General features: G+C 40.8%; 1 protein-coding gene across 3 annotated transcripts in view; it reads left to right on the top strand.

The window, feature by feature from the left end:
• Positions 1-27,691, top strand: part of ABCC4 (ATP binding cassette subfamily C member 4) — a 247,650-nt gene that overhangs the window by 178,387 nt on the left and 41,572 nt on the right. For all 3 annotated transcript variants that reach the window (XM_055336187.1, XM_055336188.1, XM_055336190.1), the window contains exons 21-25: positions 10,976-11,126; positions 16,988-17,107; positions 18,283-18,393; positions 19,329-19,429; positions 20,694-20,885. In XM_055336187.1, the coding sequence (XP_055192162.1) occupies positions 10,976-11,126; positions 16,988-17,107; positions 18,283-18,393; positions 19,329-19,429; positions 20,694-20,885 (675 nt within the window). The remainder of the gene's footprint in view (positions 1-10,975; positions 11,127-16,987; positions 17,108-18,282; positions 18,394-19,328; positions 19,430-20,693; positions 20,886-27,691) is intronic.

Here is a 27,691-nt window from a genome sequence, read left to right as displayed (position 1 = left end):
AGCCAAAGGCAGATGCTCAACTGCTGAGCCACCCAGGCATCCTGACTATCTGTATTTTAGAAGCATTCAATTTGTTTTTTAATAAAAGCCTGGTGGGATTTTGATTCTTTATTTTCACTGTAGATCAATTTGAGGAGGCTGTGATTCTTAACTATATTAACTGTTTCAGTTATGAATATGGCTTATCTCTCCACTTATACAGGCCTTTTTTAATTTTAGAAGAGTTTTATGGTTTTTGTATTATAATTTTGCACTCCCCTGTTTGTATTTATTACTGATTTGATGTTTTTTTAATTCTATTTTTGGGATTGTTTTTAATATATTCCAATTGCTTTTTGCTAGTGTGAATAAATGCAGTTAATTTATGTATATTAACGTTGTGTCTTTGAACTTATGAGCTCACTTTTGCATTTCTTGGAGGTGGTGATTCTTTTGTTTTAATTCTGCAGAATTTTCTACAGATAGAATCATGTACCTTGTTCTTAATGATAGTTTTACTTCTTTATTTAAAATATGTGGGATCCCTGGGTGGCGCAGCGGTTTGGCGCCTGCCTTTGGCCCAGGGCGCGATCCTGGAGACCCGGGATCGAATCCCGCATCGGGCTCCCGGTGCATGGAGCCTGCTTCTCCCTCTGCCTGTGTCTCTGCGCCTCTCTCTCTCTCTCTGTGACTATCATAAATACATTTAAAAAAAATAATTAAAATATGTGACTTGGGTTTCCTGGGTGGCTCAAGCAGTTAAGTGGCTGCCTTTGGCTCAGGTCATTATCCTCTGGGGTCCTGGTATGGAGCCCTGCATCATGTTCCGTGTGGAGCCTGCTTCTCCCTCTCCCTTTGCCTGCTCCTTACCCTGCTTGTACTCTCTCTCTGCCTGCTGCTTCCCCTGCTTGTACTCTGTCAAATAAATAAAATCTTTAGTGTAATATAATATATGAATTGCATTGCCTTTTCTACTGCTGTAGCTAGAGGGCTAGACCTTCCAGTACATGGTTGAATACAAATGATGAGATAAGATCGTCTCATCATCTTAAAGCAAATCTTTTAATGTTTTTCCATTAAGAATGACGTTTACTGCAAGTTTATGGGTTAGATATCTGTACCAGATTTAAAAAATATTTTTATTCATTTGGTGAGAGTTTTTAATTTTTTATAAGAACAAGTGTTGAATTTCAACAAATTTCTTCTGCATCTCTTCAGATATTTGATGATTCACGTTTAATTTTTTAACATTATCCATTATACTGATTGATGTTTGCAGGTTAAATTTATCTTATATTCCTGGAAGAAATTCCACCTGGCCATGGTTTGACATTTTCATGTATCGCTACATTCTATTTGTTGATACTTTGTCAAGAATTCCTCTTCATGAGGGATAGTGGCTGGTAATTTGCTTTTCCCTTAAATATTTTGTCAACTTTCAGTATCAGAGTTATGTGGGCCTTATAAAAACAAAATGGGAAGTATTTCCTCCTCTTGGTGGCCATTTTTGGGTGTCTGCATTTTAGGCAGAGGTCCTCAGTTAAAGTAATCTGACTGTTGCTGTGTTTGTATTTTATACTTGTGATTAGAGTCCATCATCAGTTGATTTGAAGGAATATTATCTTTGCTAATCTGTTTGGGCCTGCTTCAGGTAGTTGAAAGGCCTTGGGAGTTAATGCTTCCCTAAAGAAAAAGAAATTCTGCCTGTGAATAACAGTGTCTCCCACCCAAGAGTTCCAGTTTGTCTTTCAAACCATCTGCCCTGTGGATTTCTGGCTTGCCTAGACCAATTTGATTTTAACATGAGCATTGTTTTTATATTGTTAGATTGAATTTATTCGTATATTGGTTAGTGTTCCCAAGGCAGTTTGTTTCATAATTTTTCTTTTAATTTCTTTGTGTGTTTTTTCTTTTTTATCTTCTTTTTTGTTTGTTTTGTTGTTTTGGTTTTTTTGTTTTTGGTTTTTTTGTTGTTGTTGTTGTTAGGCATGTGCATGGGCTCAGGGTGGGGAAGGAGGAGCAGAGTGAGAGAAAACAAGAAATTTAGTGAGGTTCCATGCCCAATGTGTGACTCAGTCTCGTGACCCTGAGATCATGACCTAAGCACAAATCAAGAGTTAAACAGTTCAACAACTGAGCCACCCAGGCACCCCTCTTTATGTTGTTTTTATATCATGATGATGCTTGACTTAAATTCTGTGGAATAATTGAATATAACTTTTTTGCACCACCTATTTGTGAAGCCATCTGGGCCTAATACTTCCCTGAGAATTTTTATATGGATTAAAAATTTTAAATTGATACAGAACGAATCAGATTTTCTGTTTTTTCTTATGTTGGTTGTTGTACATTGTTTTTCAATAAATCTGTCCATTAAAATTTTTTACTGTAGTGGTACCTGGATGGTTTCAGTAGATTTCGTCAGACCCTTGATCTCAGCTCAGTTTTGATCTAGGTGTCCTGAATTCAGGCCCCATGTTATGCATCACACTGGGCAGGGAGCCTACCTGAAAACTAAAAAATAATTTATCAGTACAATGTATAATCTTTTCTTTCCACCTTTATTTTTTTGTGTGCCTTTTATATGTAGCATATATATCAACTCTGGCCCTGAATTTCAAAGCTCTAACACTGAGAAAATGTAGAAAGGAAGCTATTGATCAACGAGATACGCTTAATGTAAAAAATGGGAAGAAGCGCACTATGTTTTCTAATGTTTTCTATTATGTTAGTTAATGAATTGTAAGCCTGAAACCACCATGCACTTCTTGGGAAGTTAGCTCTGTCCCAAGATTAAGAGCCGACTGAAGGAAGAAACACCAAGTCCCAGAGCTGGCGTGGTTGTGAAAAGATTCCAGGCCACAGCAAATGGAGGGCTTAAGGAGTGATTAGTATATCTCTAGGAAAGGATAAGTTTAGAAAAGTTTAATCATTTTTTAAAAAAAATTCATTTATTTATTTGAGAGCGAAGAGAGGGATGAAAAGAGAATAGATTAAAGGAGGGGCATAGAGTGACAGAGAAGCAGGTGCCCTACTGAGCAGATAGCCTGATGCTAGTGCCCACATCTTTGGGATCATAACCTGAACAGGCAGACACTTTACCGACTGAGCCACCCAGGCGCCCCTAGAAACGTTCCGTCTTAAGTAGAGTTTGTATAGATTCATGACAAAAATAAGATACAACAGCGTTCCTGAAAGTTCTGATTTAACAGAGATGGCTGGAGTTGGGTGAAGGCTGAAGAGACAAGTGACAAAGCAGGGATCTGGGAACCAGATTTAATCTCTGAGCTCCCTGAGACATGCAGGATGCCGTGTATATCAGCATGTCACTGACACCTGCAGATGTAATACAGACCAAAGGTTGGTGTTAAGGGTAAGGAATGTATATTTAAGCACCTTCCATATTCATCCCGTTGCTTATACATATCCAATCATTGAAGAGTTAAGGAGTAGGTGATGGGAATTACATTTTAGTTGTTAATACTTTGAGTTTTGTATAGCCTGTTCAAAATGTTACTGCCTCCACAAGAATCTTGTATTAGCCAGCAGCACAATCTATGTGATAGTCGTTTCATTGAAACCTTATTTTTTATCTCCTATGTTTCCAGAATAAATAGGTAGAAGAATCTTTCCTACACCCACATCAGTAAACAGCTTACTGATTAAAACCTAGGCATCATTTTTCCCCCTCTTTTTAAATCAGAAGAAAATCTTGCCGTGTTTTCTTGCCAAGAAGTGAATCTTGCTTTGTTTATTGCACCTAAGTCATATCTTCTGCAAAATCAGTAATCGTTTAAGGCAATCTGGACGATTTGTACTTATCAGAACTTGGAACAGAAGTTATAAGAGGCTGACAGCAGGATTCAAAGCTTTGAAATTCCTTTGAGGTGTTAGCAATCTTAATGATACTGATTTTCATTTTTTTAATACTATAAACAAATAATAAAAGTACTGTCTACTGAGTAAGTGGCCCTGTGATTAAATACATATTTAGCTTTGTGCCTAAGAGAAGTCTTAGAGCAAGCAAGGGTTCAAATAAGAATGGGGTGAGCCAGAAGTATGGATGACATATTTATTTGCATAAAATAAGAAATACATTTCTACTGCTGTTTATAGAAAACATGTTCCTTGGCATAAGCTTCACAAAGACTAGCAGCAACAGAATCCCATGGAATTAAGTTTAAAGTAAATTGTGGGTAGATACCTAGGAATCCCTACAGGGCTAGAAGCAGTTGGGTAGTTAAATGCCAAACAGACAAACCAGTCCTTTATTTAGTATTGGGCTTGGGAGAGAAATACGTTAAAATCTGTAAGATTCGGGTTAAAAGATGAATTCTAGAGGAGACCACATCCCGTGGAAACTGTTTTCACCACCATCCAAGTATGAAGTATGTAGAATAGTCTTAATTTTGTGTTTTGGGGTTTTATGCATTTATTAAAGTGAAATTTGGCCTCTTCCCCTCCTTCCCACCAATCCATTTGCTTCCTGGGCTTAGACCTCATCAGACTTTTGTTTTCTTATGTAAACAATATTTCCTAAATCAACATTTGTTTATGTGTTCCATTAACAAGCATTCTTGTGGCTTTTTTCATGACCAGCTCTACTCTTAGCCAAGCAGGTTCCTTATTCCCTAGGAGCTAGGAATGTAGGACTGGGCATCTCATGAAAGAGACCAGATACAGCCACAAGAAAACTGGAAAATGTAAATGACTGGGAAAACATTAAAAAGGGGGTATTTAGGTATTAAGTTTTAAAAGCATGAATATATGGGTGGCAATATCATGCAGAGATTACAAGAACAAGTTAGCCCCACAATGACTCTGCATTATCTAACTTTGGGCAAATCCCTAAACTAACCTGAGCATCAGCATTAGCTTCTTTGTGGGTAGAGGTGATAATCCCTCCTGCTCCGATTGAATGTGTGGATGAAGTGGCATAAAGTGTGTGAAATACTGAAGAGATGGACACATGGCAAGCCTCATGAAATGTTACTGTTGGTATGGGGGCCATTAGGGCAATTGTACCTTTCTTTGGTTAAGTAGCTATGGAGGTTTTCCTCAGTATTATTTGCCATCCGACTGGATATAAAGGAATGGCTTTTCTTTCAAGATTTGTAACTGGGCTGTTTTTCAAATAAAGTAGTTAACTTTTTTGGTAAGAATTGTTTTATTTTCCTTGATTTCTTTTGTAAACTCCATTAACAGTTCATTTAGTTTTCCTTGTGGTTTATTAATCAAAAAGAACAGCAGCTTGCAGGGCAGCTTCCTTTCTGATGAGGGTAGGCTCCTTGCGCATCCATTCTACAGGTGATGGTGAGGAAGTCTTCCTGGCATCCAGACCAGCATGCTTGCTTACCAGGAAGGCCAGTCTGGAGAGTACAGAGTGAATTTCCTGGGATTTACAAGCCCACAAGATCTATATTTTGTATTTCCCTTGATACTGAAGCCAGTTCATCGTGCATGAAATAGAAAATGTCACATTGGTCTCTTCCTTGACCATACTGAATAATCTGGCATTTGGTTTGGTGTTGTTCATTCGAGGACTCTTCACCTTTTTTGTTACTCTGCCAGACGTGCCGAGCAATTTCAGGGCAGGAAGTCTTCACCTAGAAGCAGAGAAGAATATGGATTGAGAAAAGAAACATCTCATAAAATGTTGAGTTGTGTCCATTTATCCTGAGGGTATTAATCTTTGGGAGGCCTACAGGTGGCACAAAGATGGAGAGGACAGAAAATGTATTACATATGAGCTCTATGGTCATCTTATTTCAAACACGCATATTCAAAACAAAGTAGACCTCAGATATGAGAGCTGAAAAAAAGCCACAGCCACTTCGGTGCGTGTGACATCATTACGACATCTAGGGACAATATCATCTGCTGTGTTGTGTCCCTGGGTACTGCTAAGGTGTTCACTGGTCAGAGTAAGCCATGTCTCAGGGTTCTAACTTCCATGATATTTTTAAGATTCATTGGGTCTGTTAATGTATCATCCCTTCTCTTCTTGCCCCTGGCATCCAGAGCAGGCTGAAGGGTAATGATAATGGTACTTAGGATGTTTTTTTCTCTAAGCTCAGACAGCTGACCACTTCATAGACTTGCTCTCATTTAATTTTCACTACGTCCCCTCAGCCTTTTATGTTGGTGAGGTATCCCAGTAAAGATGAAATGGTGAAATATGTTACCTTTCTTGTTAATGTTCAGGAGGGCTGGTCCTAGACCCTGTCAAATAGCATAGTGCTAGGTTAATGCTGTTCCTTTCCTGGTCTAGGTTGATATTCTCTGTAAGCCTCAGATCAGAATTAGAAAATGTTGTGTGTCTTCTCAAGTGAATGATTTCATACAAATATTGTTTATACTTGTTCATGTGGGTTCATAGATTTCAAGTCAAATTCCTAACTGCTACGTTCCAGTTGGGATGCAAGCATATCAAAATAATGATCAACTTTAGATCTTGGGCATCAAGACGTGAGTCACTTGCTTCTGAGTCAAGATGTTTCTTGCTGTGTATATATTATTGTCTTTCTGTGCCTTTGTTTGATAAGAGGTGCAGAGGCAGTGACTCGGCGGGTTGGTCATCACATGGGCTTGGAATCTAATCAGATGGGTGGAAGGGAGTGTGTACCTTGGATTAGACTCCTTGGAGTCTGAAAATATGGAAGGAAGAAATGAGATTGGCTTCAAGGAAAGGATAGGTATTTCTTTTGTACCAGAATCTTTTGTTTCCCCTTCAGAATATTAGATTTTTTGTGTGAATACAGTTTTTGTCCTTTGTCAACTTCCCTAAAGAGTTTGGCTGCAGGGGTTGCCTGGCTGGTTCATGTAGTAGAGCATGTGACTCTTGATCTCCAGGTCATGACTTTGATCCCCAAATTGGGTATAGAGAGTACTTAAAAACATTTGCTAGTGGTAAAAGATTCACATATATCTATAGATGCATGTGTATAAATGTAAATCTGTATACAGTGTATTTTTTTTCCCCAGTATCATATAACAACTAATTCACTGTGAGGCATGACCCACAAGTAGAAAGAAAACTCTTTCAGAAAGCATCTTTGAATTGCTTCAGGATTTGGGGACATCATATCTGAAAGACCTACATTGAGAGTTTCTGAGAATAGCGTTTACTGGCTCTTTAATGGGTACCCAAGGAAAGAGAGCCCTGTGTTTTGAACTTACCTCTGCTGCCCAGGTAATAGGTTAGACATAAGAGATCCTCACCTTAGGGAGAGCCAGATAATTGAAACTGGTGAATATTGTTCAACCAAAAGATGTTATTTGGCTGAAAAAATTGTAAATTTGAATTTTTTCATGATTAACATGATTTCAGATTTTTTTTTCTCTCAGCAACTATTAGGGGCTAGCCTAGTGATTATTTAATATGAGATATTGAAAGAAATGGAAGGACCCCTCCTCATGAGCATGAAGGAAGAAGCTTGGCTTCCTAATTGGTGTAGGAAGGTTAATCCAGTAGCTGTAAGAAATTCGTCATCTGTGGGTATAAAGGGAGAGAGACCGGACAGCCCTGTTTTCTCCATTCGTGATTGGATTCTGTTCCTTTAGAATTCCATGCATCTTTACTTTGGGGTTTGTATATATACTATAGTAGAAAGTGGCAGAAATTGTAAAATTGCACATGAGTCTACATCAAAATTATGCAGTTTGTTTCACTGGGGTTTCTGTCCATAGATTCAGAGTTCTAGAAGTTTCCTCTTTCCTCCGCTCCTCTTGCTTGCATGATTCTTTGCACAGGCACTGCTCCTGACTTTCTCCATAACACAGCAAATATCCCAGGAGAATTTGGGACCACCATTTAACCTCCCGTCTTTCATATCCCTTATCTGTAAATGGAAATGACAGTTCCTACTTTTCCCATTCATAAGCTGGTTGTGAGGATGCTCTGAGAAAACTGATTTGAAATAGCTGTGAGATGATAACCTGTGTCTCTGTCAGGCATTAGCCTGTTAACCCTTTCCTTGGGGACTCCCTGGGTCCCACTGCCCTGACTGGTGCCATCACGAGGGCACTGGGCCCTCACTTTCTGAAAGGTCACAGGCCAACCTGTGTTAAGCTTTGCAGCATGGCTTCCTCTTGGGCAGTGTGTATGTGTACTGTAACTGGTACTGCAAGTTATTCTTCACTGCTCTTTGTTTGTTAAACTAGCCTGTGAAATTCAGTTGTAAGTTGCAGAACCTTCTAAAAAGTATTCATGGATTCTTTCCTGTCTTTCTACAGTCCTCTGTGCCTTGTGCACATTGTCCTGCGGTTATATACATCTGAGTTCACAAACATGGGAGACCTTGGCCCATACTCTGTGAATGTGCCCAGTCATACTACTCAATGACCCCACTGTCCTAGCAGGCATATGCAATGTGTTGATTGCTTTCCTATCACCTGAAGTTACATACCATGATACCATACTATACATTTCCTGAGAATGATGGATACTTCAGTTAGCATCATCCAGTGACTTAGCTTTCTATGCTGCTTGATTTTTTTTATTAGACCAATATCATTTCTCAAGATAAAACTACCTCATGGGACTAAAGTCATGTGCATAGAACTCCACACCTGACACATGGCACCTGCTATTGTTGTCATCATTAGCCTTTAAATAGTTGTTTTAAGTATTTATCCTAATGATAGAAAATTTAATGTACAGATGACAAAATTTAGTGTTGTTTTGGAAGTAAAACCATTTTTTTGTCTTATTTTCATTTGGAATATTTATTTTAGAAATATGAAGTCTTGTCCTGCAAAAATGAGGCATCGAGGATCAGCCTTTTTTTTTTAATTTTCTATACTTGACATGCAGTCTTACATTAGTTTTATGTGTACAATAATATAGTGATTCTTCTACTCTATACTTAACCCATGTGCTCACATGTTTGGGAACATTTGTCACCACACAACAATATTACAGAACCATTGACTATATTCCGTATGCTACAACTTTCATCCCTGTGACTTATTCATTCTTAATTGGAATCTTGTACCTGCCACTACCCTTCATCCATTTTGCCCAACCCTCAACCTCTTCCCCTCAGGCAGCCATCAGATAACTGTATTTATGAGTCTGTTTCTACTTTTTGTTTGTTTCATTTTTAGATTCCACATATAAGCAAAGTCATATGGTATTTGGTTTTGTCTGACTTAATTTCAAATAGCATAATGCCCGTGAGGTATATCTATATTGGCACAAATGGCAAGATCTTACTCTTTTTTGATTCACCTATTGATGGACATTTGGGCTGCTTCTGTATCTTGGCTATTGGAAATACTGCTGTGGTAAATATAATGGTGCATATATCTTTTTGAAGTTAATGTTTTCCTTTTTGTGGGGTAAGTACCCAGTTAGTGGAGTTGCTGGATTACATGGTGTTTCTATTTTTAATATTTTGAAGAACTTGCATTCTATTTTCCACAATGGCTGTATCAGTTTATATTCTCACCAGTGGTACATGGGAGTTCCCTTTTCTCCACATCCTCGCCAATACTTGTAATTTCGTGCTGTTTTGATAGTAGCCATTCTGAATGGTAGAAGATGATGCCTCATTGTGGATTTTGATTTGCATTTCCCTCATGATTAGTAATGTCCAGCATTTTTTCATGTGTGTGTTGGCCCAGATGATAAAACTTAAAAAAATTTTTTTTAGGTATTGTGTGTCCTTATCAAGTCTTTTCAGTAGGTTTTTAAGAAATATCAAACATTTGTTGCATTGTATTTCTGTTCTTTGTTCTTTATGTTAGGCATGCTGATAAACTCTGAAATTCCTTAAGTAGGGTTTTTAGAGGAGAAATTAAGGACATATTAAGGGGCTCAAATAAGTCAAGAATATTTTCCTGAGCAATATACAGTGAACGTCATATTGAGGACAAGCTGAAACCTATCATGATGGCTAATGACAGGCTCCCTGGGCTCTGAGATTTCTGCCTTGCAGTCTTGATCAAGTTGCTTTACCTCCCTCTAGGCTTCATTCCCCATCTGTAAAATGAGATAATACTGGTATTCCATAGGACTTTGAGGGTTAAATGAGTTAATACATGTGAAATATATAATGGGTAGTCTTATACACAGTGAGCACTCAGTAAATGTTAATTGCAAATAGAAAACCAAGAAAGAAGAATCGCCACTTTAAAAGGTAAACCCTTAAAGTTTTCTAATGAATTAGTAATTAGCCACTTCTTCTTTATCCCTAAGTATCTACTTGAGTCTTCTGGATTCCTCATCTGTGATGTCCACTGGCTGATTTCTCTGATAATATCTAATGACTCATGTTAGTTTGGGAATCAGTTACTGTTCTGAGTCTCAGACTTCCTCATCCGTTAAATAGGGAAGATGGTACTGGTCTCTCCTAGGGCGACTAAGCATTTCAATAGAAGGGATATCTAGAATTTTTTTTTAAAGATTTTATTTATTTATTTATTCATGAGAGACAGAGAAAGAGAGGCAGACACACAGGCAGAGGGAGAATCAGGATCCATGCAGGGAGCCCAAGGTAGGACTCGATCCCGGGACTCCAGGATCATGTCCTGGGCTGAAGGCGGCGCAAACCACTAAGCCACCCAGGCTGCCCCTAGAAAGTTTTTATTGTGTTTGACTCATTGCAAGTATGTAATAAATATCATTGGAGCCACCGATAAAATTCTATTATTTCTTTGATGGCAATGCATTCCCTGCCATTCCCAAATTTTTTGCAACAAAGGAGTTGAATCCTAACAAGACAACCCATTAAAGTCTATGTTTGGGGATCCCTGGGTGGCGCAGCGGTTCGGCGCCTGCCTTTGGCCCAGGGCACGATCCTGGAGACCTGGGATCGAATCCCACATCGGGCTCCCGGTGCATGGAGCCTGCTTCTCCCTCTGCCTATGTCTCTGCCTCTCTCTCTCTGTGACTATCATAAATTAAAAAAAAAAAAGAAGAAGAAGAAGTAAAGTCTACGTTTGAATGGAATTCTTCATAAGAAGGCCTCTGTATATGTTTGTGCTATTTCAGACATTTCTGCAAGTTCTTGGTGTTGTTGGTGTGGCAGTGGCGGTGATTCCTTGGATCGCAATACCTCTGCTTCCCCTTGCCATCATTTTCTTCGTTCTTCGGCGATATTTCTTAGCAACGTCGAGGGATGTCAAACGCTTGGAGTCTACAAGTGAGTACATAGGCTCTGAGGTTGGGATGGCTTTGTGGGCTCACTTCCATTTATGGTGTAATTAAGGAGACTCCTGAAACGGTGTAAATTCTTTCTTCCAGGTATTTTCTCCAAGTTAATGTTAAATAATCAGTGGCATATTATGGCCACCATGATTCAGTGGGGCCCTTAGGGCAAATGGAACTGGTGGCCTGCCACTTGCAGCCTGTAGGGTAGCACAAGAAAGGACAAAGGATGTCCATCTGTGCAATAAAGCTCCTGTGGAATGTGAGCACTGTGGAGAGAGGGCCCATTTCTTTTTCACGACAGACTTCCTAACATAGAGCAGGCACTCAATAAATGTTTCTAAAGAAATATTCCATGTTCAATATTTCAAACTAATATAGAGGGAAAATATGGAACATTTCTTCCATGGAAGGTTCTAGAAATGGCGAAGAAAGGAAAAGATTAGGGAAAGGAGAAGACTGTGTCCTATGTCAGAAGTGATACATTCCAAGAATATATTACTATCACATACTCAAAAAAAGTTGTGGTTGTTTAATATTCTGAAAAGATCAGCACTGTTATTTCAGTTTTCCTCTTTATTATCACTAGTATTTCCGGTCATGGCACCATGTTTGAAGTCGTGTCGTCCTGTCCCGGTGTCCCCGGCCCCGGCTTAGGCTATTCCTATAATTGGATCCTGAATATAATTCCCTTAGGAGGACACTGGAGAGCGTACTGTTCAGTATACATTTATTGTGTTTTCTATTCAACTTTTAATTTTGGAATAATGGGAAAACATGGTTAATCATAGAGGATGAGGTAATTCAGAGCTTATCTCATTGCTGCACCATCATATTTCATTATGAATAAAACAAATGCTAATTATTCTCAGATTGCTATATTTTAAGAAAAAGGTTATAAAGACCTAACCATCAAAAAAAGATATTTGTATCAGAAATCTTAGCTATGGATAGTGTAAATTTTAAAAAAATTTATTTATTTATTTGAGGGAGAGAGAGCGCGAGCAAGCAGGAGTGGTAGGGAGGGGCAGAGGGAGTAGCAGGCTCCCCACTCACTAAGCAGGGTTCCTGATTTGGGGCTCAATTCCAGATCCCGGGATCATGACCTGAGCTGAGTGCAGATGCTTAATCCACTGATCCACTCCAGTGCCCCTTTATTGCCAATTAATACCATCTTAGCTTTCTGGAAACCAACCCTAGAAGAGAAACCTGTTGTGTCTCATTGTTCTTCAATCTGCCAAGTGGAAAAATACAGATCCATCAGGACACAGGAGTTTTTGTTTTGTTTTGTTTTTTTGTTATTACATGTGTGTTTCTTTTTAAATAAGTTTTGTTTGTTTAGCTTGCGTGGTTTGGGGGAGGGAGGAGGAGGAGAGAGAGAGAGAGAGAGAGAGAGAGCGCGCGCACACGCTCCTCACTGAATTTGAAACCCAACACAGGGCTTGATCTAATGGCCCCGAGATCTTGACCTGTGCTGAAATCAAGAGTTGGATGCTTAACAGACTGTACCACCCCGTTCTGATGAATAATAATTTTAAATTTATTTTAATTTATTTTAAATTTATTTATTTATTCATGAGAGACACAGAGAGGAAGGCAGAGGCATAGAGAGAGGGAGAAGTCTGCTCCCCACAGGGAGCTGGATATAAGAGTTGATCCTGGATCCTGAGATCACGCCCTGAGGTGAGGGAAAACACTCAACCCCTGAACCACCCGGGCATCCTGAATAATAAGTTTTTAAGAGGAATTTATCATAAATACTTGCATAAAGGACAATGGGTATCAATTTCACAAAAGCTATAGGATAATTTTTTAGTCCTCAGAGAACCAGCTAAGCCACTTCCTGTTCAGGTGTGTTTCCTTGGCGTGGCAGCACAGTGTAGTGCAGATGTGTGGACCATCCTGCTGATGTGATGTTACCATGGCAGGACTTGGAGGAATCCCCATTCTCGTCAGTCTCTAATGTAGACACCACGGTTTCATACCTATTGTACTGGAGGTCTCTCATGAAATGGAATCTGTCATCATCAATCTTGTTGCAAACGCATTATCTGGTTTATTAAGGTGACCTCTCTCGAGTAAGAGATTTTTGCCTGGGACAAGGGCCCCTTCCCATCCATTTGGAAATGGAGAGAAGTGGACTTCCTGAGTGCTTTTCCAGGAAACAACATAGGATTTTCCCAGGGCTTCATCTTGAGATTTTGAGAACATTAGCCTGGCCACTGTAGAATATTTGGAAATATTGTTGAATATTCCTGCACCCCAGTAAGCTACAACAATACATTAAATACGATATTCTTTCCTCCATGCACCCAGATAACCAAATGTTCGTGGCCGGTTGAGTAGAACTGTTGTCCTCTATTTGGCTTATCAATCTGTGCTGTAAATAACAATTCTCTTGTTTTCTCTAAGCAGTAAGTGATAGTATTTCTTGAGGCCACTACTGGACCCACCAGCAAAATAGAGGATGAAAGTGGGAATCCCCGATTGCTGTGGCTACAAGGCATAAATCTGCTTCCTCCTTGCGTTTTGAAAGGACTGTTGTAGTTCTGAGGATGATTTTCAGTTCATACTGCCTAGATGCTTCTGAAACCTCAGGCCAACCTTTAAGCCACTTTAATGACAAATGTACACTTGATGATAGTGGTTTCCCTTTTTTCCAAAAGTGAGTATAGTAGCACAATTCAGTCATAGAGCAGTCCATAAATCCCGGATCTGCTTGATTGCATATTTCAGGCTAGCTGTCATCATTTGGCACTGCCTGGTCTATGAGGCCACATCCACATTCTGTGTGTAAGGAACGGATCAACTAGTAATGTCTACAGTGCTCATTGCAGGGGATGGCTAACCATGTGCTAACTGTTGCAGACCATAGAAGCTCAAGTCAGCTGGTGTTCTCATGCCATATTTCTAGGGACTTTTTTCAACTAAAGGTCATTGATAACCGGTCCAATAATGGATACGGCTGCTGGATATGCAGTAAGTAGGATTTTGGGGTTTCCTAAATGTAAACTGCAAAGCCTGGAGAAAACTGCATTTAGTCACAGGTTGGCATCTTGATTTAACCTGATTATTCCTCCTCTGAAACACTGTGGCAGTGATTGAAAAGCACAGCCTTGGGAGTAAGAGCTGGGTCAGACCCCCAGTTCTATCAGTTGGGGTTAATTCACTTCATTTTAGCCAGTGATCCTCATCTCACTGCCTACTTTGTCCTCTAATATATAATAGCCCTTGCCCTCCGAGGCCATCATGAGGATCATTTGAGTTGCTGTTTCTAAAGTTCTTCTGGCCACTTGGAAAGATGCTAGACCCTTGAAGAATTAAGAACATAACTATCAGCAGGCCTCACCTAACATATATGTTAACCTATAGCGGGGATGTTGACTAGGTCCTAGTGGCAGTTCCCTGCCCTCTTTCTCTTGGGGAGGGTTTGCAATCCCATAGAGTCCTCAGGGCCTTGGGACACATAGCTGTCATTCTTGTGAAATGTACAATTGCATTTGATTGTCACTTCCGGCTAATGCCATGGGTACTGTAGCCATCTACTTCAGGATAGGCAGCTGTCATTTTGAGGAAGAAGACATTGTATTGGGCAAGAGAATAATATACCAGAGGCTTAGCACTCCATTATCCTCTGTGCCAGTTAATTTTCTTTGAAAGACTTCAGTTTACTTATCCTAGCATCCTGTTCAATCCTAAGTGGGGTGTAAAGGAAACAAGATAGTTTTTACCAGGTACAGATTCCTGCTGTCCTACTGTCACTCTTGGTTCGGAGGTATAGTCAGTGATGCATTCTCTGAGTTCCCTGGTATTCAAGGCTGGGACAATCCCTGATTTCTGAAGTCAACCCTACCCCGAAACCCTACTGGAGGAGATCAACCACAACCTTAATCTCATGAGGGAAGCCAGTTAGGATGGCCACACTGAAGCATTTCATTCAAGGACTCTACTGGAGTGAATAGCCACATATTCCTTCCTTCTCAGAAATGCTATTTGTAGTTAGACTTTTCATGTCCCTTCTTTTGGTCAAGAATTGAGAACATGGTTCTTATTCAGTTCTCTGTGCTTTCTGGAGCTGGCTTTGTGGCACTTTTTTGATTGGGTCATGGGCCTGGAACTCTCCTGAGTCCTCCTGGTAAGCACCCTTTTTCCACATTGACTATGTTTTCTGGGGCCAATTTGGACATGTGCTGAGGAGTGCCAAGAAGGCCTGTTCAGAGCTTTTAGACTTTCTTATTTGGAGCATGAATTCATTCCCTAAAAGTACAAGTTTAAAGGAAGCTAGAATGCATTGAAGCTAAAGGTTACCCAGTATAATCAGAGAGGATTGTGCGGATGCTAGAGCACAAATGTACAACTAGACCATCCTAACTGCCACCAAGTCACTGAAGGCTCTTTGTCTAAAGTAGATACAAGGGGAAATGTTAGGTCATGGCTATGTTAAAAGAAGGTTTTTTCCTTAAAACAGCATTATAGGCATGTCCCTGGTCAGATGGGCCAGTCAGGAAAGAGGCCCACAGCCCAGCGCTTCCCATCTTCCATGGGAAAGCCTTCTCCTTCCCTGCTTGAAGAGCCTTGGGCTCTAAACTCTGAGAGGAGGTTCTGTGTCTCTACATTTGTACCCAGCATCCCCTCCGCAAATGCAGTATCCACACGCACAAAAGTACGGACTGCAGCCTCACACAGCCTTCGGATGCTAGGCTGAGGAGTCAGGCTCCAAAGTTATTTTGAGGTTTTCCCTGAATTTTTTCCCATCATTTTATAAAACACCTGTAGCCTTTCATGAGATAAGTGATCTGCCCTCCCCTGTACACTGAGCGCTTTTACTAACATGTCTTCTCTAGCACATGCAGAGGCAACAACATAGTCACTCAGTGTTACCTGCTGATAAAGCACAAATAGTCCCTCGTTCCAGAGCAGGTCCCAGGCTCACAGCTGTGCCCCTTACAAGAGCAGCTGGTCAAGGCCCCCTGCGTGATGCCCAGTGCCTTGTAGTCCACCTCTTTACTGATATGCAGGAGCCAGACCCTGGTGCTTACAGTCCGTCAGCTCCTAGAAGAGATGGCAGGGAAATAGATGGCTGGTCATAGGACATCAGCCCCCAAACCGACATGAAATTATTCAGAACGGAATGGCAACTCGTGGTCAGGTCCTACATGAGTGAGTGGCATTTGTGTCACACAGTGACCTCCAAACACCATGTGTCTAGTCTAGCAGGGCAGCTTCTCCCCCCCAAAGCCAAGACATGGCTGCACAGGACCTGTGGGCACAAAAGCGCAGTGCAATACCCAGGGTGTCCACTATCCCTGGAGACTCTTGGCGCAACAGCAGGCATGGGGAGATGGTTGGCTGGCTAATTATCTTACTAGTCGCTCACCTGTTATATATTGAGGGATATGCTGACTTTATCCCAGCCCTTAAGTCAATAGTTGAAGGTGGAGATGGACAACCAGTCATAATTCAGTGTGGTGAGTACTCTTTGCAGAGTTAAATTCAAGAACATTACTACTCAAAAATGAGTATACCAAACAGTTTCCTCCCCAGAGGGCCGTGAGGGAAGAGTTATGGAAGGAGGCTCTGTCTGAGGGGAATCTAGCCATGGTTTAAACTTGATCAAAGATAGGTTCAAGAGAAACTTCCATTTTCGAATCATTAACCTGAAGCATGTTGTGACCAGGAGGTTGAGGGTTGGCATGTGTTTTCCTTTCCAGGAGAATCATCCTTCCTTGCTCCCCAGGCAGCCTGTCGCAGAGCTCTGGCTATGATGTGTTCTGGGCCATATGTAGCTGCAGAGCATGGCAAGCAGCTGGTTTCCCCACATTCAGCCTCACAGACATTCTGTTTCTGCTTCTCCAGGCCGGAGTCCGGTATTCTCCCATTTATCGTCCTCTCTCCAGGGACTTTGGACCATTCGGGCATATAAAGCAGAAGAAAGGTTTCAGGAACTGTTCGATGCACACCAGGATTTGCATTCAGGTCTGTATGTTTCTAGAAATAGTTTCAAAGAATGCAATGCGCTCCCTCTGTTGGCCCTGCTGGTCACTATCTCTCTCTCTCCATCTCCCCCTAGCCCAGCCCTATACCCTTCCTTAGCATCCCCTCCCCTAGGCCATGGCTGCTCTCACAGAGTCTCCTGTGTGCTTGCTATTTGCCATTCCCCAGTCACAGCATCCCCCCCGCCCCGTGGCTTGCCTGGTCCTTCCATTAACAAGGCCCGGGAGCTCTCTGTTCTTTTTGGGCATGGGTCAGTGAACTTTTTTTTGAAAATGTTTTAGGCTTTGTGTACCATATTATCTATCACAGCTCTTTAGTGTTGCTGTTACAAAAGGAACACAGGCAAAGATAGTACATCTGCAAATGGCCAAGTCTGTATTCAAATACAACTTTACTTATGAAAACAGGTGGTGGGCCATTCTTGGCGCACGGGCTGTCATTTGCCAATTCTTTTTTGCATGGCATGCAAGGTGACAGAAATTGCTGAGGAAGTCCGTTTCCTGAGGATCAGATCCGCTACTCCTTTGATATGTATTATTCTTTCAGTAAGGGCTTTTTTGCTATGTAGAAATTGCAGTTTCTGCTAAGTTTATAAAATCCTTTCCCATCTATTCCATCTTTATCATATTTTGAAGATAAGATGGCATTTTGAAAGCTACATGTTGATACTTTTAGAAAGGTGATCCTTGAGATACTGGATCCTACAGAATAAACACTGATTGTAGGGCCCTCTAGTAAGTATGGAAGGTGCTGGAAAGAAAGTGGGACCTGTGCTTTATGTTATTAGAGAACTTGGAACAGTAAACCACATGTGAGGACAAGCTTCATGTTGAGGTCTGGCACTGTAAGAAATGAACTAATGAGCGCATTTTCCCATGTTTTTAAATTATCCTATTTCTATCTATAACTTCTGGGTTGAATTTTTCAATGCATGCTTCCCACAAAGCCACTGTGCCAGTGCCTACTCATACCATATATTGTCTTGTGTCCAAACTTAGCTTTTTGGAACCTTCAGGTTCCTTAGGTATGCAACCTTCCTGTCCATATTGTGTAGGAATCTCCTGTAGCTCAATTAAGCAAAATGCTGTCCACCATGCAAAGTAGTTAACATGGTTTTCTGAGTTTTTCATTTTTCTCATCATGTTTCACAAATCCAGAGGCATGGTTCTTGTTTCTGACTACGTCCCGATGGTTCGCTGTGCGTCTGGATGCCATCTGTGCCATGTTTGTCATTGTTGTTGCCTTTGGGTCTCTGATTCTGGCAAAAAGTAAGTACAGATGTGAATAACTATTTGTGGTATGATTACAATTTATAGCTGCGTTTACAGTTATTAAATTAAAATCTTGCCACCTTGTTTAATGCCATATACTCTTATGTTCTAATGTATTGCATTAAAGCATTTGTTGGGTGTCAGGTTGGGTTTGATTCTGCAGTGTGGTCTATGAAGAGCAGTGACTTGAATCCCGAGAGTTCCTATTATCTGAATAAATCAAGCATCATGCCCATGTAGGCAGCTAACTTTCTGTATATTCCTGGTGTAGCATCTCGTAGTTGTGAGGAGAGAAATGAGTTTTCTGTTAAGCTTTTTGTCCAGTTTAGGGCTTTAGGTTTTAACTTTAGGGCCACTCAGATCTCTTGGTAATACATGCCTGGTACATTGGTTGAGAAAGATAGACAGGTGGAAAGAATGCTGTCTTGCCAGGTGAGTACCACATGAGCAGGTGTTGGTGTGTGTGGCATGAATTCACACTCCCTACCTTTTCCTTCGTAACAACACTGAATCACAATATTTAATAATGGAACAGTGACTATAGTAGATTAGATTCAAAAGCAGTGGCTCTTAGAACTCATTGCCTTTTTTTTAGTTGTTTACAGCCATGGTTGCTTTGGCCATGGAAAGTGAAATTAGGCAGTGGGGTTCTTGGAACCATAATGCTGGGAGTCTCAGTGATGACATTTTTTCTCACCTGTGTAATACTGTCAGGTGTGTGTCAATCTGTTGGGATTACTAAGCTCATTTAATAGTCCTTCTGAATTGATAGTGATTTTTCTATTATATTATGGTCTCAATCATCAGATAATAAGGGTGTAATTGTTGCTATTATTATATCCAAAGTATTTAAATATTATGTAAAGTGAGAAAAGGACCTGTGCTTGGGGTTAAGAATGGGACTAACCATATTTTCCCTCTTCCAATGTTAGCTGTGGATGCCGGGCAGGTTGGCCTGGCACTGTCCTACGCCCTCACGCTCATGGGGATGTTCCAGTGGTCCGTCAGGCAAAGTGCCGAAGTGGAGAATATGGTAATGTTTATCTTAACGTTCTGAGCCTTTTCAAGTCTCCCTGCTGTTAAATGGCATAAAAGCACTTCTTATGTAAAATATTAAAACTGTTATTTTTACATCGCAGCTAACCAAGTTTTTTAGATCTTCTTCCATCTGTTTAAGGTTAACGTAAAATAAAATAGATACATCTTTTTCTCAGTCTTCTGTGTGCTATGTCAGCAGGTTTTATATTCACCACACAGTGTCTTCAAATGTAATAAATGTCTCTCTCTGTAGGAGGGACGTTCTGAAATCCTGGAGAGGATAGAAGCTAATTTCTTAGAGGCCTGTTTATTTTTGTGTCTTAATGGGTAATTCCTCATTCCTGATAAAAGAAGAATTCAGTGTTTTTGAGGTTGTTTAATAGATGTCTCCCCTTGTGCCCCCTCTCCTCCCCCGCCAAGTTAACATGTCTTCTTTAATGTGTCAGAGCAGCTGAATTTGCTGATGACACTCCTTTCTGGTAGAAAAGTTCCCTCTTGAAATGGGTTAGTCAAAGGTATTGGGATGGTTTTTTAGGAGACCTTAGCCAGTATGTAAATGATCTCTTCTTGGGAGATTTGGACCTTCTCTTAAAAACTGTGGGGGAAAAAAAAATCTTCCCAGCATGCTCTTCTAATAGAGTAGAAAGTGACTAATCACTAAAATGAGATTGGAGAAATGCCTGAGTGGCTCAGTGGTTGAGCATCTGCCTTTGGCTCAGGGCGTGATCCCAGCATCTGGGATCGAGTCCCACATTAGGCTCCTTGCAGAAGGCCTGCTTCTTCCTCTCCCTGTGTCTCTGCCTCTTTCTCATGAATAAATAAATAAATCTTTAGGAGAAAACAATAAAATAAATGAGATTGGATTCTTTATCCAGTTCATCTCCCTTAAAATGGTTAACTCTTCTGTATTCTGGATTGTTGGTCACAAGCATTCCTTTCTTTGACAAAACCCTTCTTTTTCTTTTTAGGTGTGAAAAGTGGGGAAAAAATATAAATAGAAAATCTCTCATTCTCTAAAAATTTCTAACAGTAATTCTTTTAGTTTAAATGTAACGCTGACAGAAGTAGGTATAGGGAAAATGTTCTAGGACTGCAAACAGAGTCGTAAATCCTCAAGTCCTCATCATACTTCTCCTGTCCTTTGGGAATATTGAGACCTGACATGTCATTACCCAGCTAGTAAGAACATTTCATTGATCATCTCTTTACACCTGTGAGAGCCTCCATTCCTAATCCATGATATGTCCTATGTCTTTCAGATGATTTCAGTGGAACGAGTGATGGAATATACAGACCTTGAGAAAGAAGCCCCCTGGGAATACCAGAAACGACCTCCACCCACCTGGCCCCAGGAAGGCACGATTGTCTTTGATAATGTGAACTTCACATATAGTTTAGATGGACCTCTGGTATTGAAGCACCTGACCGCACTCATTAAATCAAGGGAAAAGGTTTGTTCAAAGCATTTTGCTGCCTCAAAATTTCGGCAAAAGATTTAACACTGCATCTGCTTGTTGGCTTTTTGGTGAATGGGTCAGGGGGCACCTTGTGTGGATATAAATGAGATCAGGTGATCTTGTTCGTTAGTCTTTCTTGGAAACTGACCATGCAGTAGCGATGCCAACATTACTTTCCCCGTGTTGTGAGCTCCCTCGTGGTTGGTCAGCTGACCCAGGACACTAATTATTCATGCCTGAGAATTAGAAGTCAGCCCTAGCTCCTCATCACTAACGTTGTGATATCTAGTTCCTAACTATTCTTATTTCTGTGTATTTCTCAAATCCTTGTTTTCTTCCCCATGGAATCCTCTATTTACAGCCTTCTGTCACCATCCCTTTCCATAGATTTGCCCTCCTGTAAAGCATATTCCCCTGTCCTCTCTCCCATAGACTGTTTTGTTTTGAAATACAGATCTGGTCTTTCTGGGGCATCCTGATAGCTTCTAGTCTGTGTGTGCTGCTAGTAGAACCATAGCAAGGTCCCAAGTCAACCAACTCTGGAGCAGCATGGCCACCTCTCAGCCACCAGAGAAGAGCGTGGAATCTCTGATCCAGTGAGGGCTCGGGAGACAGTGAGGAGCCCAGAGACTCGGTCAAAATTGATGAGAGGAAACCCAAGGGGTCAGGGGATGACACATGGAGGAGACCACTGAGAGGTTTACGACCTGGACTTGCCACTGTCTAAATCCACCAGCTTGGGTCCCTCAACCCAGACCAGGGTCGTGAAACCAGGACAGTTAAGACTGTAGGAAGTTCTTTCCCTGCTTACCTCTCTAACCTCGATTTCTTAATGATTTTTTTAAAAAAATTATTTGAGAGAGAGAAAGTGAGAAAGGGAGCATGGGCAGTGGCTGAGGCAGAGATGCATATAGCCCGACTCTGGGCTGAAACCCAGAACCCTGAAATCATGACCTGAGCCCAAGGCTGATGCTTAACTAACTGATCCACCCAGGTGCCGTTGTACAAACCCGTATGTGGGTATTGGGTAGCTTCTTCCAAAATATCCTCTCCTCCCTGTCCCGTTCCCATCATGGCCACATAGCCCCTCTGCCTCAAGAGGCCCATCCCTTCTGTTATCTGGCTGGTGGAAGTCTGCATTTTTTAGTCCACTCTCCATCTGCCTCTGGGAGATTCTTAATTCTTCCATAACATCTTACATATTTTCTTAAGACAGCATTTGTAGTATGCCTATGTTCCTAGTAGCGTTATGAATGCCAAAGGTGGAAGCAACCCAAGTTGTTCATCAGTTTATGGCTGGGTAAATGTATATGCCCATACAATGGAATATTACCCAGAGGGAAGCAAATTCTGACACATGGAAAAAACTGCTGAAGGACATTATGGTAAATGAAATAAGCTTGAGGACAAAACAGGACAAATACTGTATGATTCCATTTACGTGAGATTTCTGACCTCCTCGGGTCAATAGAGACAAATAGTAAAATGATGATTGCCAGGTGCCAGGAGGTGAGGTGAATGAGGATTTAGTGTTTAGTGGAGCCAGAGTTTTGAGTCTTTCAAGGCAAGGAGAATTCTGGAGACTGAGTGCACAACAGTGTGAGTGTACATAACACCATTAAATTATACAACTACGAAATGGATAGATTGGTCACTTTTAGGTTATATGCATTTTTTACCACTATTAGAAAATTAAAAGTTAAAATTTAAAAAAAAGTAGCACTTGCAGCCAGCTTTGTAATTAGGGTTCTGTGTATCACAGTACCCTGGGGCTGCTCGTTTTCATCTATGTTCCCCTGAAAATAGCATTCTTTAGAGTACGTCATGGGTGCTGAGGGCCTGTGGGCTGGAATAGTGAATGAGTGATACCCAGACGTGAGCAAATCAGTCGCAAAAACATACGTGCATCCCAGGCAGCTCTTGTAAACAGCCCGTTACTGAATTGTGTCAAATACTTTATGACCTATTCCTTCCTTTTCTAAAACCGACCCCTTTTGGGGATTGTAGCCATAATTTAATGAGTATTCCCTTGTGACACAAAGGAATAATTGTTCAATGTGATTCCCAGATGAAAGCCAGGAAGTCACTTTGTAAGTCACGTGACAAATGCTGGCTACTGATACCATTTCCGGCCTCTAGTGTAGTTATTGGAAGAAGTTATTGTAGTTACCCGTCGAGAGGTTGTTAATCGTAGCTCCTGATGAGGTTCTGTCCCCAACAGCACTGTCCGGGATGTTTGTTTACTTGCAGACCATGTGTCCATCTGACCGCACATTCTAGACATCATGCTCTTAATTTGTGCACATCTTAAATTTCCCGTGAGGCTGTACGCTGTGAATTACGAAACCGTGTAGTACGATTTAGAAATGTAGCAGGTTTGTAATATTCGATCTTAAATCCCCTGAAAACATAGGATTATCTGCAATTCCACAATGTTAGCAGAGAAATGAATTTGGAGATAGTTAGAATAACAACAGTAACTTGGAATTTGTGTCTTCGTCAACTGACAGTGTCCCCTTCTGCTCTGTTTAGTAACTAGCGATTATATCCAGGCTCTGGAATCATGCAGTGACTTGACTGCTTGTGTCGATCCCAGGTTTTATCTCCTCTGCACCCACCCCCTGCCTGTTATTTGCAGACACCTCTGCCCCCATCCTTCGGGTTTGCATATGATCCTGGTAGACTGTCCCAGACTCCTGATGGGGAAATGCACCAACACAGCAGAAGCGGTCCTTCATTCTCTTCCTTCTTTTTCCTCTGCTGTCCTGATTCCTCAAAGTTCTAAGAGGAGGAAAGTGTAATAGGTTTTAAGCAGGTTTCTAATTCATGGAAGAATTAATAAGTACAAAATAAAAAACCAAAATGAGATAAAGATAAACTAGTCTTCCTAGTTAGATTCTAAACACTAGCTACATTTTTCATTTAGATGATTTTGTGGTTGATTTGATCATTTTAGAGAGTACTGGGCCATTTTAAAGCATTTTCCAAGTCTAGAGGTAGATTGATTTTGGTTTATTTGGTTTTTTTTTTTTTCCTTGCTCAGAGCTATTACTTGGATAATACATTTTTACAGATGTGTACTAGACCTTGGTATAATGTGCAAAAGTATTAGTTTCCTACATTTTCTACTTTTTTACATAATATCTTCTCAGAAACCCCTCCCCTTTCTCACTTCCCCTGACTTCTTTATTCCTCACTGCCCAGACTGTGAGCTTCTCAGAAATGCTGACTCTTAAGCCCACCCTGTCCTCTTGTGTCTGTATTGCCTTTGAACATGCCCCCCACCCACCCTGATAAAATCCTCTCTGTCACATAGGCAGTTTTGGATGATTGTCACTCATGATTTCTAAGAAATATCCTCTGATAATTTAAAATTGGGCTCATGAGTGATCCCAACCCTTATGACTGACCATGACACTCAAAATTTCTCTGTCACCACCCTATAGATTTACTTCTATATTTTGCAAGTTATTAATTTAATAGTCTAATTTCATTCTATATGACTCCAGTTTATGCACTGTCCATATCACTGATAGAGCGTTCCTTCTGCTATATGCATCACCACCACCACCACCCCCCTTCTCACAGGGGCTTTTGGTATTGTAGCAGACTGGACCCTGCTGGGGTGTGGAATCTGAAAATGCCAAGCACAGCAATAAATTCGAGGCCCTTTTAGCACTTTAGGGGATGAACAATGAGTCTCACTGCCCCAAGCAGGGCAGTAGGTCTGTGTGGCCTGTTACCTTGTGGCTCTGTTAGCTTCAGGTTCTCTCTTCACTCTGTCTCTATGCACCCACCAGAACATGGGTATCCTTTTTGCTCAGAGATGTTGGCTCTTTTGTTCTACCTATCTTGTTATTCTCCCCCAAATCCACATCATGCTTGCTTGCTTGCTTGCTTTTCTCTTCTTTTTTTCTTTTCTTTCTTATTTTTTCACATCCTGCTTTAAATGTCAGGCAGTAGCATTTGTAGAATAGGCCAGTTCCTTGATAGCCACCACACCTGTCCCCACTTTCTTCTAGCCAGCCAGAGGGACGTAATAAGTCTATCCGGTAATTCATGCATAAGGAGGCCATCGGCAGAATGTACAAGGGGCAAGTAGACATGGCTTTGAGTACCAACCTGCCCCTTGCTGGCTCTGTTATTTCAAGCAGGCTAATTTGTCTTATTAAGCCTCCCTCTGATCTTTTGATAGAAGAAAGTAATAGGTCCTCGAGAGTTGTACAGTTTCAACAAGATGTGACCCCCAGGACCATTACTGGTGCCAAGCAGATGCTCCAACAATAGTAGATGTCACTATTTTGGGGTTTGACATGGCCATAACCACTTCCACTGGAGAAGTTGTTGTCTGCCATTTGCATTTGTATTTTTTTTTTTTTGCATTTTTATTTATGATTATAGTATCCGTTTGCCATGTCTGTTCTCTACACAGCTTATACCTCAACAGCCTGGCAATTAATTTTCCATGAATTTGTCCGTCATCACTTAAAGTCTCAATTCTGTACAGAATGCCTGTTTGACACAGGACACTACATGTAATAAATATAAAAGAAAGGTGAACCTCTTACAGATCCTGCAGTCCAGAAGAACAAGGAAAGTTGTATAAAATTGGCTACTGAAAAGGTAGCAGGTGGTCACAATTTTTACGAAAGTTTAGAAAATGATGATGAATGTACCTCTACTTGGTGGGAGAAGCCCATGTGTGGGAACAAGATGATCATATACAAGGAATTTGGCATTTGAGATAGACATGGTGCAATGAGTGTAGGATCTCAGCACGTGGAAATGCTTGGGAAGAGCATTCCTGGTGGTAGGATCAGCATCGGTAAAGACACAATGCTTTGATTCAGTGAATGAAGGATCAGGCACCCACAGAGCATTTGGGGAAGTGAATGACCAGGTTATGTAGCTCATGCTTGCTTCTGTAATCCTTACCACTTCCTTGTTATCCTAGGGAAGCTAACTTCCAGCAATAAAGGATGGAGAGTCAATTGGGACATTTTCTTAGGTGGGGCTTCCTGGGACAGTCTGAAAGTAACAGAGCTATCCTACAGATGATCAGTCTGAGAAGTCAGCACTTGGGACTATGGTGGGAAGAAGTGGGAAGTAGGAAGCCAGTAGCTATTGTGTACTCCTAGCAAGATGTAATGGGGAAAGTGAATCCAATGTTTGGAATCAAACTGATGTTGAGTAAAACAAAGCTATAGGGGTGATTGGGTGGCTCAGTTGGCTAAGCGTCCAACTTTTGGTTTTGGGTTAGGTCATTATCTCAGGTTTCTAAGATGGAGGCTCTTTGCTGGATGTGGAGCTTGCTTATGATTCTCTCTTTGTCTACCCCTTCCCCCCAGTGCTCATTCTTTTTTTTTCCCCCAGTGCTCATTCTTGATTGCTCTTGCTCTTCAAAAAATAAATACATAAAAATTAAAAAAAATAATACAAGTGCTAATGCCCAGGTTGTTCAGGGAAATAGTTGGGAGTCAAAATTGGTATCCTATTTCTGGGGGGTAGTTTGGCAGTACTTAACAGCCTCCTTTGAAAATGTTTATACCTGTTTCTCAGCAATTCCACATCTAATAATTTATTTTGAGTAATTAGAGGAGTTTGCGAAGTTTTAGCTTCAAGGATATTTAATTCAGTTTTTTATAATAGAATATTGGAATCACCCTAAATATTCACAAATGGGGGTTTGTTAAATAAGTGATCACCTATACTCTAATACCATCCGGCCCTTAAAATATTATCTTGAACTGTTAAGTGAAAACTGTTTACTACAATAGGTTCATATTAATCTCATTTTCTTTAAGCTTGTATTTTTAAGAACACACACATATACATAATCCAGAAAGAAAACATATCCTCTGAAGGATCATTTTAAATCATGATGCTGAGGTTATGACTAGTATTTATTGACTTTTTAGATTGATTTGCACTGATTATGATTAAGGAAACTTGGTTTTGTGTTTCAAAAGGTCATGTAGCCTTGCACTCAGGTGACTCAGACTGAGTCCGCAAACATTGTGGAGGAAGAATCTTTAGGGTTTGGTGCCATGCCGGCCTGCAGAAAAGGCTGGACTTGAGGTGAACATGTTGAGCGCATGAGCCTAGGGAAAAAGTCAGGCGATGACAATGGAGAAGTTGGAAAAAGCAGCTCTTCTGAGTGGAAAAGTCGGTGTTAATTGTGTTGAGGTTGATCTCTGAAGAGAGATCCAGATACAACTATCTAACGTATTGATGTGGTTGTCAGAAACCACATGAATCAATTGCAGTTGGGGTGATAGCACAGAAACATCCACACATTCACAGAGACACAAGTCTTGCCTGTATCGTCATATTGTTAATTTACATTTGAGCGCACCTCAAGATACACAGAGAAACACATGAGTCATGTATATGTATGTGATAGGACCTACCCATGCTGAGAACATGACCATCTGTGAAGTATAAATTAAAGTTTACCATAAGGTATAAAATGGCTGTAAAGATTATAAAATTAGGGGTGCCTGGGTGGCTCAGTCTGGTAAGTGTCTGCCTTCAGCTCAGGTCATGATCCCAGGTCCTGGGGAGCCTGCTTCTCACTCTCCCTCTACCTACTGCTCTGCCTTCTTGTATGTGATTGCTCTTACTCTCTCACTCTCTCTCTCTCTGATAAATAAATAAAATCTCTCTAAAAAAAAAAGATTATAAAATTAGCCAAAGCCACTTTTCCTTACATTTATAAAATTAGGCTATTTTTAAAAATGCTGTCAATAATTATATAGGGTAAGCTTTAAAACTTTGGAAGTGTTCAAATGAGATAATCT

This window comes from Nyctereutes procyonoides, unplaced genomic scaffold (assembly GCF_905146905.1).
Source record: "Nyctereutes procyonoides isolate TBG_1078 unplaced genomic scaffold, NYPRO_anot_genome, whole genome shotgun sequence".
NCBI lineage: Eukaryota > Metazoa > Chordata > Mammalia > Carnivora > Canidae > Nyctereutes > Nyctereutes procyonoides.
The sequence above is the reverse complement of the archived record's forward strand: the minus strand, read 5'-3'. Positions and strand labels throughout refer to the sequence as shown.